This window comes from Lampetra fluviatilis, chromosome 15 (genome assembly GCF_964198595.1).
Source record: "Lampetra fluviatilis chromosome 15, kcLamFluv1.1, whole genome shotgun sequence".
NCBI lineage: Eukaryota > Metazoa > Chordata > Hyperoartia > Petromyzontiformes > Petromyzontidae > Lampetra > Lampetra fluviatilis.
Window position 1 is genome coordinate 8,106,581 of NC_136289.1, and position 15,387 is coordinate 8,121,967.

The 15,387-nt window shown below is 46.5% G+C and overlaps 1 protein-coding gene across 4 annotated transcripts in view; it reads right to left on the reverse strand.

The window, feature by feature from the left end:
- Positions 1 to 1,796: 1,796 nt before the first annotated feature.
- LOC144936170 (la-related protein 1B-like) overlaps positions 1,797 to 15,387 on the reverse strand; it is a 38,103-nt gene continuing 24,512 nt past the window's right edge. For all 4 annotated transcript variants that reach the window (XM_078863098.1, XM_078863097.1, XM_078863096.1 and 1 more), the window contains exons 14-19: positions 13,782 to 13,888; positions 13,195 to 13,355; positions 12,470 to 12,614; positions 11,617 to 11,726; positions 10,857 to 10,984; positions 1,797 to 9,906 (exon numbers count right to left, since the gene is read on the reverse strand). In XM_078863098.1, coding sequence (XP_078719224.1) covers positions 9,664 to 9,906; positions 10,857 to 10,984; positions 11,617 to 11,726; positions 12,470 to 12,614; positions 13,195 to 13,355; positions 13,782 to 13,888 — 894 coding nt within the window. In that variant the 3' untranslated portion in view covers positions 1,797 to 9,663. The remainder of the gene's footprint in view (positions 9,907 to 10,856; positions 10,985 to 11,616; positions 11,727 to 12,469; positions 12,615 to 13,194; positions 13,356 to 13,781; positions 13,889 to 15,387) is intronic.

Sequence of the window (15,387 nt, forward strand, 5' to 3'; positions counted from 1 at the left end):
CAGACCTGGACACACACACACAGACCTGGACATACAGACACACAGACCTGGACACACACACACAGACCTGGACACACACCTGGACACACACACACAGACCTGGACACACACACACACACCTGGACACACACACACACAGACCTGGACACACACACACACAGACCTGGACACACAGACTTGGACACACACGCCACAAGCAACGAACGCGTGTTAGGGGCCATCCATTTAGTCCGTACGCATGGAGGGGGGAGGGGTGGTTAACCCAAATGCGTAGCTTGCGTATGGGGGGTCCACTGACAATGTGCACATAGGACACGGGGGCGGAAGGGGGGGTGAAGCCCCAATAATAATTTGTCTACATAGTCCGGCGGTGGACTATCTGTTTGCTTAAACACGTTCATATTATTTGTTTCTGCGTGGATTAAATATCGGCCGTTCTATAGGATTAGGGGGGGTCAGGCGTACGTACGCGTACAGGGAGGGGGTCGATTTTTAGAGATTTTTGCGTACAGACTCAATGCATGGCCCCTTACGTAGCTTGCGAGTTCCCACCGTGCAAATGCCCGGACAATAATTTTACGGCATTGTTTATAATCTTTTGTTGTTGTTGGAGTGAAGCACTGGTGCAGTGGCTAAGGCGCTGTGCTATTTGTATACGATGATGACGCTGGCTTGCCCACCTACAGTGAAACTGCAGTTGTTGTTCTGCATCTACATCAGCCATACGACAGAAGGACCCAGGAAGAACTGTTTTCCAGATGGGTCCTGCAAAGTTTTTTTAGTAGCGGGCGATGTTGGACACGTTGTGCAATCCCAAATGAGTAATATGCGGGTATTTTTTTCTTCCGGATAGGGATGTTTGGCTGCAAGTTACACCGTCGGTTATATAGCCGTGAACCCAGTAACTTGCATTTTATCCAGCTCACAGCTCGCAATCCAGAACATCGTCATTGGTGACAAGCGAATTGGTCCTGCAGCCCCATTCTACAAACTCGAAAAGACTAACATGAAGTATGGTAAACCGAAAACCCCAAGACCGAATGTTGAAGCCATTCATCCAACAACAGAATAAAAAGTCTAAAAATCGTCATTTTATTTTTTACATAATGGTAAATCTTGGGATGTTAAGCGGATTCAACACGTATTAGCATGTGGTAGGAAAACAGAGTACACACAGAGAAAAGCCTCTTCGAGCAACCTACTTACTGCACTGCCTCCATCACACACCAACTGCTTCTTACAGGTTGCAATTCCGCATCCATCATCTCGCCGTCACCTGTCAATATCTTCCCACTGCAGCGATGAGCCAATTGGTGTGCGTGTTTTGCCATTTCAAGTGGAGTGCGTTCCCTAGCACAGACTGAAACAGCTCAAAAGTAGAGCCAAGACTCTGGGGGTGTTCCTGACACTTTCTTAATGAGGCATTTTTGTCAATCTGATTTAGTCAAATGTGCTAAAGTTTTAAGACTGCAGTGTCATTTTTATTAGTGTTATGTAATTGCCAATTTCGCCTTTAGTGTAACATCAGTATAACATATGCAAATGGTTGTAAAGTTAATCAGAATAATATTCTGATCATGCAAGTCTCTCGGCTAACTTCAGTTCAGTAAACATAAAAATTATATTTTAGAGCGAATATGCAAGGGGAACGGTGCCATCGGGGGGTCCCCCTTGACTAGACTCCAGGAGGGCAATGATGAAATTAAGTTTGGATCAGATGCAAGGTGCTGTGAGTTGCAGAGGCTTTTAAGCAAGTCAACCTTTAGAAAAACAAGAAGTCAAACGTTCACGCTGAGTTTGTTTTTATTATTTTTTTGTATGCTCATTTAAAAGGATATAAACAATTACCAAAAAAAAATCACTTAACTACTGAACATGATCACACACCTATGCGAGCCAGGCTAAACATAGTAACACGAACAAAGACAATTGTGAATATTACACATTTCAAAAAGGTGACATTTCCATAAGAGAAACCATTTATCCCACCAAAAAAAGCACTCAATCCAGAAAAAGAAAAGCATCGCTTTATAGAGATGAGTAAACGGCAGAATTCATTTAATATTTCAAATGCATGGCAGTAGTAAACAACAAAGATCAATGCAAAACTTTTTTTTAAAGAAATTTCCTTTAACCCGTTTCATGCCTGAAACAGCCAAATACCATCCATTGGAAGCTCTGTTGCTTCAGAGTGAACCTAAGCCGACATGGAAAGCTCCGCTCCCTCTAACCTACGCACCCCCCACCCCTTCACGGACACCAGTCAGTGGGAGCCTGCATGTACTGTGACCTGGGGCAAGGGGCACCGTCGGCGATTGGTTAGTTCCAGGAGGCCGCAGCGGTGACGGGTTTGGGTGATTCTAGAGGGTTATTAATCGGGGTGGGCGCTTGTCGGGAACGCAGTAGTTAAACGCAGTGCTGCACCGATCGAAGCTACAAAAGCTGGTGTCTGAACACACGTTTACACCCGTTATCGTCCCACCGCTGAGTTGTTTGAAAAAGGCGTCGGAGGACGCGACCATTCTGCACGCGTGATGTCGGAATATCATTCAAAATCCGTTGTGTTAATGTACCGTGAAGCTAAACGCCACAGTGTGAGTATTCATGGAGGCTGGAGTGGGTAAGCCATGCAAGTTGTTTTTGCTTCACAAAGCACGCCGACCCCCCACCAACTTCCCCTAAATGAAATGGAACATTCTCACACAAACACTGCTCAGCCACATACCATTGAAACGGGACGTGAACCCACTTTGCATTTCAGGAGGGGTGGAGAGACTGAGGAGGGGTAAGCAAAGAGATGGGATGGCTTCATGTTGGACGAGCACGTTTCCAAAATTGGGCAATCGGCGCCCCAAATTTCAACAACGTGGGCACAAAAGCCATTTAAATCCTCCAACTGAACATGGCAGTGAATTCAAGTGGAGCGTGTCACGCCGTTAGCGCCATGCGAAAAACCCGCACGGGAAAGCAAGTTGCAAACCGCATCCAGCCTCAGAACAGTCTCACAAACATCTACCCGCCTCCCCACGAGTGCTGGACGATACAGGTGATCACATTACAGATTGCGTAGAACCACATATAACAGTGACCATTTCGAGAATGTATCATCCTGTCGGGGGCAACCCCTCTGTGATTGGGCAACATAGTATTGCCAATAATTATCAATTGTTTTGAGAATTATCCTGCGACTCCAGAGTTAACAGTCAATAGCAAATGGTATTGCGATAACATTGATGGGAGTTTCCAGGCTTGGGATGGTGGCATCACGATACAAGCAAAGCTGTTACACAGACCACTGCTGCACTGAAAAACAGCGCTGCTGCAAATCAGAGGCACCAACTCCATTTTACTTGTTATATTTCAAGAGTACCTTTTGTTCAAGGCGTTGAACATAGTATAAAAAAACGATATAAGCAAGAATGATTTAGACGGAAAGAGCTGAAGAACGGGTGACCGCGAGAGAGGGTATTGTGGGGTTACAGAAGGGATGGGAAGAAGTGGAGGGGCGGGAAGAGAAAGAGAATGGGCGATGGAGGAGTGAGGTTGAAGAGGAGAACGGAACGAGTTTAAGGAGGGAGACTGAAACCTGCAAAGGAAAGAGTACAGCCGGATACGACACGGAAACGCAGGTGGTCGCACGCTAAGCGTGAAGCCCCTGCAGCGGTTGATACCGGACAGCGAAAAACCCAACAACCTCCAACCAGGAGCAGCCGAAATGTGTTGTTGTCCCTACGGCTACCTCTCCAGATTAGGTCACCCCCCCTCCCAGTCCATGAACCTCTTCCAGTGTCACCCAAAACCAGGCTTGACCCCTCAGGGGAAAAATAAATGGACAAAAGTGTCCGTGAACAATGTACAGATAGTTTCTCTCCAGTGGTCAGAAAAGAGGATTTTTTTTTGTCATTGGCTACTCATTCAACCTGAGTCACCACTCAGTTAATCCTGTACAACATTACCCCACTCCTGTGCTAACTGGTTGCACAGTGATAACTATGAACATTAGCCATCCATTAACACACCCATTACCACCCCCTTAACTCTAAAACCAGCTGTGATCAGATGCAGCAGTGAATTTCACTTGTGTTCAATACAACTGCCAACCCAGCACTTCCACCTCATTAGTTTCTAGGCGAGACTTAACCCCGAAGCGTGCAGGCTATGAAGCTCCACACTCCCCCAGCAAGATGCAATCTGCAGGGCACTCTGAACAGCACATACTTCGATTGATTAAATACTTCCATACATTAATTCAACCATACTCTTTGGTTCTTTCGGTAAAGTCACGTAGGTAGAAAACAATAGATCACGACGTTCCGATCGCAACACAAGCAACCGTCATCAGGTGAGACCAACACCGCAGGGGAAATGCTGACGAAGGCGAAACAGCCGCTACAACAAGAGGTTATACAAGGTAGGTTCTTGCAGCAGCAGCTGCTCTTTCTCCTTCGTCAGCATTTTCCCTGCGGTGTTGGTCTCACCCGATGACGGTTGCTTGTGTTGCGATCGAAACGTCGTGATCTATTGTTTTCTACCTACGTGACTTGACCGAAAAAAACAAAGAGTATGGATTCCTGCAGTCACGAAAGCTTCAAATCAAGATAAATTCAACCTTATGAATGTAGATGCATCCAAGTGACTTTACATGTTTCCCAGATCGTCATTTTAAAATTAAACACTCCCTTCTCTGCGCCCTTCCCACCTGTTTATTGACAGTTACACTTTGATATTAATTAATTCGAAGATATGTGCATGAACTCGTTAAACCATTAATCGATTAACTCTATCGAACTTCGATTCACTCATTAAATCACTCCATGGAGGAATGCAACTTAAAGTCATGCATCAGCCGAGTAAACGTGCAACGGTGGACCAAAGTTGGCATCCGGTTGTAACCGCTGAACCAACGTTGGCCCAACGTTCCAGGTTTACTGGGAAGAGAGGTGTCAAATGAAAAAGCAGAGCCGACAGCGCGTCAGTAATGGTGGCTATCTGCTTGAAGGAAACATTTGCGTCTTTGGTAGAAATCGGAAGACAGAGCGGTGGCTGCATGAAACAAAATCTTGCACTGTGATCAAACCAGCAGCAACGCGGCGTTGTTAGGCAATGAACAGGGAGACGGCGGTTTTCACGATGCGTAACTTGACGCACATATCCATCCAACCCCCACGACGGGTGTGGCAAATAATGCATGTTTGTGTTTTATATTGTCGAGACAAAAAAACGTTCATGGATTATGAACCAAGTAGCACTGCCCGCACATTTATGCCGGATATAACTTCACCGCTTCTTTGCCCACGCACACGTCGGGTAAGGATCCCCGTGTACAGCGCGACGACGTCATCGCATCGTCCTACAGCCCTGCAGGGTCAACGTCACCGCGGTGAAGCCAAAAGGTGTTGTGTAATGGGATGATGACGTCATGCGAAATACGTTTAAATGTAAGCCAATGGGGAACCCAACATCCAGACGACTACCAATAAAACGAGTCGCTCTTCCGGAAGATTTTGGCTCCCAATTGGTTCGTATTGGATATGAAATATTTTTTTATTTCGGGAGCAAAATGTGAATTGTGAAAGGCGACAATTTTGCAGAATTATCCTCGCCAGGAGAAACATTTAATTTTTTTTCATACAACGTACTGTGTGGGAGATAGAGCGTGACAGACGGACATTTGTGCATTACGTATATAGTTGGAGATACTGATGTCTAGGGCACCGCATGAAGAACTTTGAATAATTTCATATCCAAACTACAAACAGAAGCCCGACATGATCCCTGAAACTATTTGTAAGTGACAACTAATCCCTTCTCAGGCATCATTTAACTGATGTGCAGTCAAATACGTGGGCCTCTATGAAACTGTCAGAGCGGGCGCCAAACTACATTAAATTCAAAGTAAAATTCATTCCAACGGAATTTTTTGTTGCAATAACCGATGGATGGCCAAAGTGTGGCTGACTAAGAATGTGGTTGAATTGCAGGGAGAGAAACCTCGGACAAAACTCAGCGGTGGCCGAGTGTCTCGACAAGGGGGAAGGGATTCGCAACCCTCTGAATGCACGACCACTAAGAGATAACTTTCGACTCTCAGAGTGGTCATTGTGCGACACACGGAGCGGTCATTGTGCGAGAACAACCCTACGCGGGGTCTTTACTGAGACGAGGTCTAATTAATTGCATGACTCACAATAGATGCACTACATTAAAAACACTTTCAGCAAAATCCCTCCTGCTCCCTTTGTTAAAACATTATATATAATATATAAACAGGCTACCTTTCTTTGTTTTAATCATACACAATCATGCAAAAGCCGAGTTAAAGGTTACGTGTATGCCTTAACATAATACAACATTGTCAAAAAGCATTATTGATAAAACGCTAATCAATTACAGTACGTATATATATCTTTTTTGAATTTTTTTGAGAATGTACAATTAGAATAGAATGTTTCCGTTACAAATAATGAACGGAGGTAAAAAAAAACAAAATGTACCAAGCATAGCCAAGTTGCTTCATCGGTGGAACAAAGGACAGCTCCAAGTCCGACACCAAGGCATCGGCAGATAAAATCCTCAACCCATCCCTTCCTGCACTTCTGAGCACAATACACAGTGACTTGAAAGCACCAAATGGCAACAGAAAAAGTCAGCATAAATCCCACCATTAGTTCGATGTCTATGTAGGGCAGAAAATGAAAACTAATGACCACGCTACATATGCTACCAACTAAAACACTTAAAAAATACTTTCGAAATTTGTATACTTTTTAAAAAATTTCACACAAAGCTGTGCTCAAACAATAAACCTACAATGTTCGAAATAAGTCAGCCGTGACTTGGCAACACCCAGGATTCGTACGGCTAACACAGCGGCGATGCACACACGTGCTCGCCACACTGTGTACGGTGCTCAACGCTTCCACAAGTGTCTGGGCCTTGGCAATCAGATGCCCCACCGAAAAAACCCAATCCCGTTCAAAACGGTCTGGCGCGCTTGCAGGAGGCGACGGAACATTTAGGATGAATAAAAGGCACTGTTGATGCAGAATAACTGTCTTGCCAGTTTGGTAACTAATAATATTTAACATAAAAAAATGATACGCTCGTTTGTGTTTTAATTTACCGCAACGCGATTGAACTAAGTCTGAGCAAGGCCAACACAGATCACACACACAGACACTTCCACGCAGTCGGGGGGAGGAAGAGAAGTTTCGCGATCGTCTGTGCACATGCTGCGGTGTATTTAATTTAACCCTAACGCAATTGGGATGCAAAAGCTAATCGACTCAGAAAGCAATTGAGGGAAAGCAGCAAACGTGGGGGGGTGGGGGGGGTGCGGTTTAATTTGTGGTTGTGAATTAATGGGGAGCCGCCGGCCGCCTCCAACGATAGCGGTCGGTGGCGCGAGTGTAAACGGGAATGACGCACAGCACCACTCAGATTGAAGGCAACTCGACGCGATCGCTTTTGGGGTTTTTCCCCCCCCACCCTCAGTTTCCAGAAGCCACGGGATCGCACGGCCCTCTCTGTCCGTCGCAGCCTCCCACCGCGAACAAAAAAAAGCTTTGAAATGTGACCGTAGTGCAAGTGTTGGGATGAACAAACCGCATCATCATGCTTGCATTTTTGTTTCATGAGCCCTTTCTAACGAGTATTTTCATTTTCCCCTCAAAGCCAAACAGTAATTAGAAAAAGTTTAAGCAGGTGATGCCATTTAAAACTACAGCTGAAATTCAAGCACACCAACCCCCACATGAAAATCAACTTTTTTTTTCCTAGACAAAGCATCACCGTTCGACGGTCTACTTACAATAGCTGTCCAACATTGGTACGTTAATTCACAGGTGTCTAATAATATCTTTGGGGCTGACCTGCAAAAATACCGTAAAACCTGGGAAAATAACACTAACACTTTGCAAAACCACATTTTGTTTTAGTTATTTTGGCAACAGCAACTAGAGCTAAAGGGGCTTTATTTAACCAGCACGCTCTGCAGGAGAATTAATGCAAGTGCTGCACTTATCTCCTCCATAAGGGAGAGATTAAAAAGCAGCCCACTCCGACTACGGAGGCATATAAACAATAGACCACCTCATCAATTCACGTGTCTCCCGCCCGCTTGTTCAGGAGGTCAAGACGCCAACCCACCTCACCCCAGAGGCCCTAGACTGGCTCAAGAACTATGAAATAAACTTGCTGCTCCCCTAAAATGTCTGCTACTCTGCAGAAAGCCGCATGACAAAAGAAGAATGCAAGCGCTTAGCGTCAAACAACATTCATTCCATTGCGGGGGGCCTCGCTCTCTCCATATCGGGACAATGAGAACACTGGACACGTGCGTTTAAAAGACTGGACACACCGTGGCAGACATTGGCGGATGGGGGTGCAAGCTAGGTGAGAAATCCATGACGCGCGTTGTGCCGATTGGTGCCCGCGCAAGCTCCTGCAAGCGCCGTGCCATCGATAATACTTTCCACGGAGTTCGTGGTTGCAGGAACGTGCGCTGGCTCCTGATGTGTTTTTGTTGTTAAGAACTCCCCCACCACTGCCCCCCCCGCTTCAGCCGCCACTCACAAGCAAGACAGTGACGCTGGAGATGAGGTGTGGTGAGAATGGCTGTGGATTGATCAATCAGAGTGCCCTTTTCCTGGCCACCTCATTGCAGACTTTAGCTACATCATAATGAAAATGACGAGAAAGCAAATTTGCTGCGAAAATTGCTAAACTACTTCTGAAGGCGTAATAAAATGAAAAGCAACTCCTATGGGCTACCATTATCTCAACTGATGCATTGGGGGTATATACGTATATATAACTTACTTAAAATTGATCCTTCTCAGAAGTAAAACAATGTGTTCAGTCTTAATTTCAGCATTGCTGTGTTGCATAAAACTGTACTAAACTAGTAACCAGGGCAACCAGGGTAAGCGTAAACTGTTAACAAATTCTCCCAAGTCTTGAAATTGCGCGTTAAAATATTACTCTCACTTGCTAAGATTTTTTTATGGGGCTTGCCCCCAAAATTACAGCTTCCTAAACTATACGACACAGAAGCCAATGTTTCGACAGAAAACATGCAGCCAATCGCAAGTGAGTCTTCACAGCCACATGCTGTTAAATGCAGTTGTGTCATTACATGTAGTATCAAATACTTATTACGGCCCTTGTGATTGGCTGTGGTATGCCGCCAAGGAACCATATTCACACACGATTGGCTAAAGCCTCTATCCATATAGCAGCTAAGTCGTCTGTCAAACATTGCATTCTAAAGCTGCCCAAGCGGCACATGTGACTTTTGGTTTAGTGAACGTGCCATGTCATTTTAATAAAACGGCAAAGCTTGTCACAATCAAGTAAAACCCTTCCAGGTTGGAATCTAATAAGCAAAGCATTTCATCTTTACCTATTTTGTGTGAAGACACTTGCATTCGCTGGGTAATCAATAGTTTCCATGATAAAAATTAGACCGTTTGCTTTTCCCGAACTTCTTGTGACCGGTTCTCGTGAGAACGAGTGGACATCACGCGACTGTCATTTTGGATCATTGGAGCAGGCGTCGCTTCGGTTCATTTTTAACTAAACATGTCTTTTTTTTTCTCCCTACAATGAAAAGCTTTGTGTGAAGCGGTGGTTGAGTGGAGGCTTAAACGGCCGTTTCGACGCTCACTTTCGCTGCGGGACCTTTGTTGGCACCGCCATGCTGCTGCTGCTGCTCGCCGCTCCATCATGCTGCTGCTGCAGTTGCTGCTGAGCTTTGACCTGTGACGCATGACCTGCTGCCCCCTTCCCAGCATCCCTCTGATCGTGCCGGCTGCCCGAACGGCCACCGTGATGAGAGGAGGAGGAAGAGGTTGAGGGGTAGCGCCTGCGCCGGCCGCCTTCCTGACCGTGGTCGCCCATCGGAGGCTACACAAGTGCACAAAACACAGAGACAAAGACCCCACTCATGGGCTTAAACAGACTGTTGGGGGGGGCAAGGGCTGTTAAGGGGCCGCTATTGTAGTTGGCGACGAATACGAGGCAAGTGGTGTGGCCAGAGCCATGCCGGTCGCCTTTTGTCTCCCCCCAGTACTGAGATGAACGTGTTGGACCAGGTACTCAAGTCAAATCGAGTGAACAAATGGGAGGATCGGGACCGGTTAATTTATCACAAGCCACTGATGTTCGCACACACGTGCATACATATATACTTGGTAACATGCAACCACACGCGCACGTAGTGGAAACAATTAGTCAAGTCCTATAAGAAACTAGCACGAGCAGCTGTGCCGATACGAAAACATGAAACTCTCCTCCTGTGCCCCAGCTTACACTATTCATACTCTTAGTTCTTTCGGCGTTCTTTTGGTTTTTTATTTTTTTATTAATTTTGATTTCATTTTTTACCGACGTGACTTTACCGAAAGAACTAAGAGTATGAATCCTTGTAGTCACGAAAGCTTCAAATCTAGAACTTACACTATTCCATTTGGAGAGCTTCACAAAATGAAAATGTACCTTTGAAAACATTTTGGAAAGGACTCTGAGCCGCTAAAAATAGAGAAAGTCGACCCTTAACAAAAATATTTTTTTGTATTTATGTTGAACTTCTTTCACACCGTACGTAGAGAACCGTGCGAATCGGAGGTGCGGGGGAATGATAACAAACTAAACACAAAAAGCAGTTCTAAAGAAATTCGTTTTCAATTTAGATGACATAAAAGTGCGTAGCCTCCCAGTAGCTTCCTAATATCGGAAGGAAGAGCGTACCAGATGGCCGCAGAAGCGCATCTGAAAATGTGCGATGCGGTGACCGTCTTTAAACACAAGGGTGAGGGGGCCCGCGCATGCACACACGTGTGAGCGACGAGACTCACGTCCACGCGGAAGTCTTCGAGCCGCTTGAATTTGCTGAGGTGCTCCTGCAACTTGGGGTCAAGGTCGGCGTTCTTCTGGTGCGAGTACTTGAGGAAGGCCCAGAACTTCTCCAGCCCGTACAGCTCACCTGGCCAGCGGGCACGCGCATAGGAGTTTAACGTTCGGCATAAATTTATAATGCACTAAAGACTTACCGATATTATTCAAAACTCTCAAAACGTGGGAAACAGTTAAGGAAATGGAGTAATAACATTAGCATGAATGTATTTACCCAGGAAAGCCTCAATCAATTTCAAGACCATTTAACAACATTGAGAGATGTTTGGCCAATTCCATCCTATTGAGTTTTCCATATTGAAGCAGGCAGATTAAGGCCCGCCACTATTACACACTAACAAAGACCCCCCCCCACCATATAGCCTTCAACAGACTTTTGGGGCAAGTGCTGTTAAGCGAGAATCTATGAAGGCCGTCACAACACACAATGGGGTGGGGTGACCAAAATCAAGCCTGTCCGCCTTTTGTCTCCACCGTGGTGATGTTTTTAAACATCTCACCAGGTACTCATTTAAGGCTGAGTCGACCTTGGGGAGTCCTAGAGCCGGTTCAGAAAATCGTCAATGGTGTTGGCTACGAGCAGGAATCCAACTCGGGTCGTCGGGTTCGTAGCGCAGCGTGCTAACCGCTGCACTCCCACTCCCCTACTGTTACACACGCACACACAAGCATATGCACGGGAAGGGAGTGAGCGCAGCTCACCGGCTTCGTAGTCGCGGATGGTCTCCTCCTGGAAGTCCTTGAAGATGTCGAGTCTGTACCTCTTCTCCAGCCCGTAGCTGTAGAACCTGAAGAGGCACTCCAGCCCATAGCTAGGGAGCCAGGGATAGAGCAGCGGGCAGAGTCAGAGGGGTTAGTGGTGGGTGGCTAGAAGTAGGGGGGGGGGCTGTTCTGATACGATCACAGTAATACAACGATTCATACCCCCAAGGAAACTCATAAATTGTCACAATTCGGGGGAGGCATTTTAAAATGTCCGAATCTTTCAACATCATGGTGAATGTCAGAGTTTATTACAGTCCACAACTGCTAAACACACATCAATTATGCTATTATGGCTCCAACAACCCACAGGTATTATGGGATGTAATAACAAGCGTCGTTCAAGTATGACAAAGCAACTTGTGCAGGGTGATCTATTTATAAGATACCTTACACTGGATCTAATGAGCCTCTAAGATTATACCCGCACCTCAAATTAGTACGGCTGGCTACGTACGGTGCAAAATAAGTTCATCACACATACCTACAACAGGGGAATGTATCAGGTGAAAGCGATGGCTCCACATCTTACAAAGTATATAGAGATTGATAGGGGATACGTAGAGGCTTTGAATTCAAATGTAGTTTATAATTTTGCGATCGTTTTAATGGGGTATCAATCTATCTATTGTTCACGCTGCATGACAAGAAGTTTGCAGTCAATGGCCCTTTTAGTACAGAGAAGTGTAGTCAGCACATGAGGAGGTAATAAGAAAAAACGGTGAACACAAAGTTGCGAGATAAAAAAAAGCATTTACATTTATCAAGGTGTGCGATCACGTGACGGACGTACCGGTAGCCCTCGGCGCCGTCCTCCAGCGCGAGCCGCTTGAACTCGTCGTACATGCGGCGGTTGAAGTGGTCGCGCAGGAAGAACGACCAGAAGCGGAAGAGCGTGTTCATCTCCTGCGACTGGCCCACGCCCAGACGCTTCCGCTCTGTACAGACGATGGGCATGATCAGAGTGACATCATGAGCACAGACTTCTCATTGCATCCCCACCACCACCACCACCATCATCATTGGTGATACCAGGAATTGCCATGTGTGACCATCACCACCCATTGCCACCATTACAGTGCCAGGAATAATCCTAAGTGAGCACAAACAACAACTATCACATCACCATCGCCACTAAATTGAGCCCCAATATCAAGATAAAGCCACAATGATTAGGAAAGGTTCTCTCTGAAGGGCAGTCCCAACTGTTGTGTTTGTGCACGTGTGTGTGTGTATGAGGGGAGTAGTGATGCAGTCGTCAGTGCACTAGGTTCGATTCCCAGCCATAAATATCATCAGCGACAAGTGGTATCCGAACTGGTTTTTGGCCTCCACTCGGTCAACGCATGCAGAAATGGGTATCTTATGTGGTGTGTAAACATCAACACAGGAGATAGGCAAGGGGCAGCTGGGCGTGGTGCTGAACACACCAAGGTGGCGCCTGGCCCTTGCCCCGACTACACGTTGGAAGGGAGACCCCGATAATTGTCATTGAGAGTTACGTCGGGGCCGGCTCACCGCTCAGACACTTGCGGTGGTACTTGTGGTAGACCTGCTGTGTGAAGCCGTTCTCCTTCAGCATCTGGTGCGACGGGTGCTGGAACTTGGGCAGCGACTGTGGCGTGCAGCCGTAGCTCCCGGCCACAGACGGCGTCTCCGACTGGAAGCTGACGCTCGAGCTGTCAACGAGGGGCAAGCGGTCTCTGTTATAAGGGACCTGCGGATGGCGTGCGGTCACGCGCTCGCTTTCCGCAGAGGTTCGCGGTCCAAGCCTGGATGCATTAACCATAAATACGCCTGCTTCACGGTGGACACTATAATTCTCCTCCATGTCATTCGAAAAAAAAAAGTGTTACATGTGTGCGCCGGTGTCACGGTCTAAGGTGACATACAAATTACTTAATCGGGTAAGACTGCAGCAACGTCGCACCCTATTGGCTGACGGCACCCGTCCGCGAAGCACAGCACTTTTCGCAATAGCCTTGTGCTGTAAGAATATGGTGAATACTATGTGCTTAAGAGTGTTGTTATTAGCTGCTGCTGTTACTGTCTCATGATGACGATGGCCGGGTTGGCTGGGGGGTGGGGGGGCCCGGTGGGCTCACCTGACGGAGGAGGTACGCGGCCGGTGCTCGCGCGAGTCCAGGACCCAGCCCACGTGGCTCTCCAGCGGGGGGTTGCTGCTGTGTCGCGTCTTCTGCTTGCGGGGTGTCTGGGATTGGACACAAGAGCCGCATGCTATGAGTTGACCGTCGATGCCAGGCCGGGTTAAATCGTCGAGCGACGTTAAGTCAAGTACCTCTGTCACGTAGATACATGCGCTCAAACCGAGAGGGAAGTGGTACCGCAGTGGTTAACACACTGCGAGATTGATTCCCGGTCACGGCTAGCAAAGGTGGCGAGTGGCATCTGAAATAGTTTCGGGGCAACCGCCTTCACCAACCCCAATGATTAAAGCGGCATGGGGAGCCCTTCATCCACTAAAGGATGACAAAGGCCTCCAAGTTACACATACCTAAGCCCCGTGCGTCAGAGGCTTTCAGGCACAAGCATTACTGAAACGTCACCAATGGGAAAATGACAAATTAAAGTTAAGATCAGATGTGCCACTTTGGCAGTGGTGCCATAACTTCACAACATCTAGCTAGAACTAAAACCATAACATTGAAGTTACATTCAAAACTCTTGGCGGGCAGCAGGAGACACAGTCTAGGTGCGCGTGTGTCTGTTAAGAGAGGAGCAGTTGCTAATTTCCTGAGCCGATTCATGTTCCAAGGCAGCCGATTTGACATTATTCTCAGTTTTCCAAACCCAGGGAAAACACATGGTTGCTTGCCATCTTAAGAGCAGACCACAGAACCCAAGAGCAGCACCACACACGCTGCTCTCTTGAGTAGAAAGTCAACGCATTGCTTTATGAGGGTTTGTCAAGTCCTTACCTACAGAGAGCGACGTACCCGAGGTTTACGCACGGTTGAATGCGGAGGGCAATGCTCCCCAATAAACAATCAAATCGTTGCTGGCTAGCGAATTTGAGAGACGGCTTTTATTGCATGCAAGCGTTTATACGAGCTGCGGCAGTGGCCACGGCATAAATCCTGACACTGCAGCTGCCAGAAAGATTTACTGATGGGTCCTGGAGATTACCTCCCTCCGTCCAGAAGCTACATGTGACTGCTGATGCTCAAAACGGGAGTGACTTTGAATTTCTAGACCACGTTTAAAATACCTGTTATTTTCCATATCTACTTCATCATCATCCTTGATCAATTCACTGATGGATAAAGACACCTCAATTCACCAAAAATCTATCACAGTCCTGCCATGTAACATTTGAATGTCCCACAAATGATTAAGTTTTCTTTCCCTGGATGAATGTTATGCAGCAGCATTTATTTAATCATGAAAACTCCGTAGAGGTTTAAACCATCTGGGGGCTCATCATCAGTCAAACCGAGTTAACCGGAGTTTTTACATGGCCAGAAATAAAGCTCATCTACCTGTACTTACGTAGGTGTACATACACATGCACACTTGTGTACACATTTGTTTATGTATGTAGAACTTCTCTCACACGTACATAGCCAACCGTACTAATTGGAGGTATGGGGAAGGATAACAAACTAAACACAAAAGCAGTTCTAAAGAAATGTTTTCAAAATAGATGTAAAAGTGCATTGCTCCAGTGGCTTCCTAATATCAGAAGGCAGA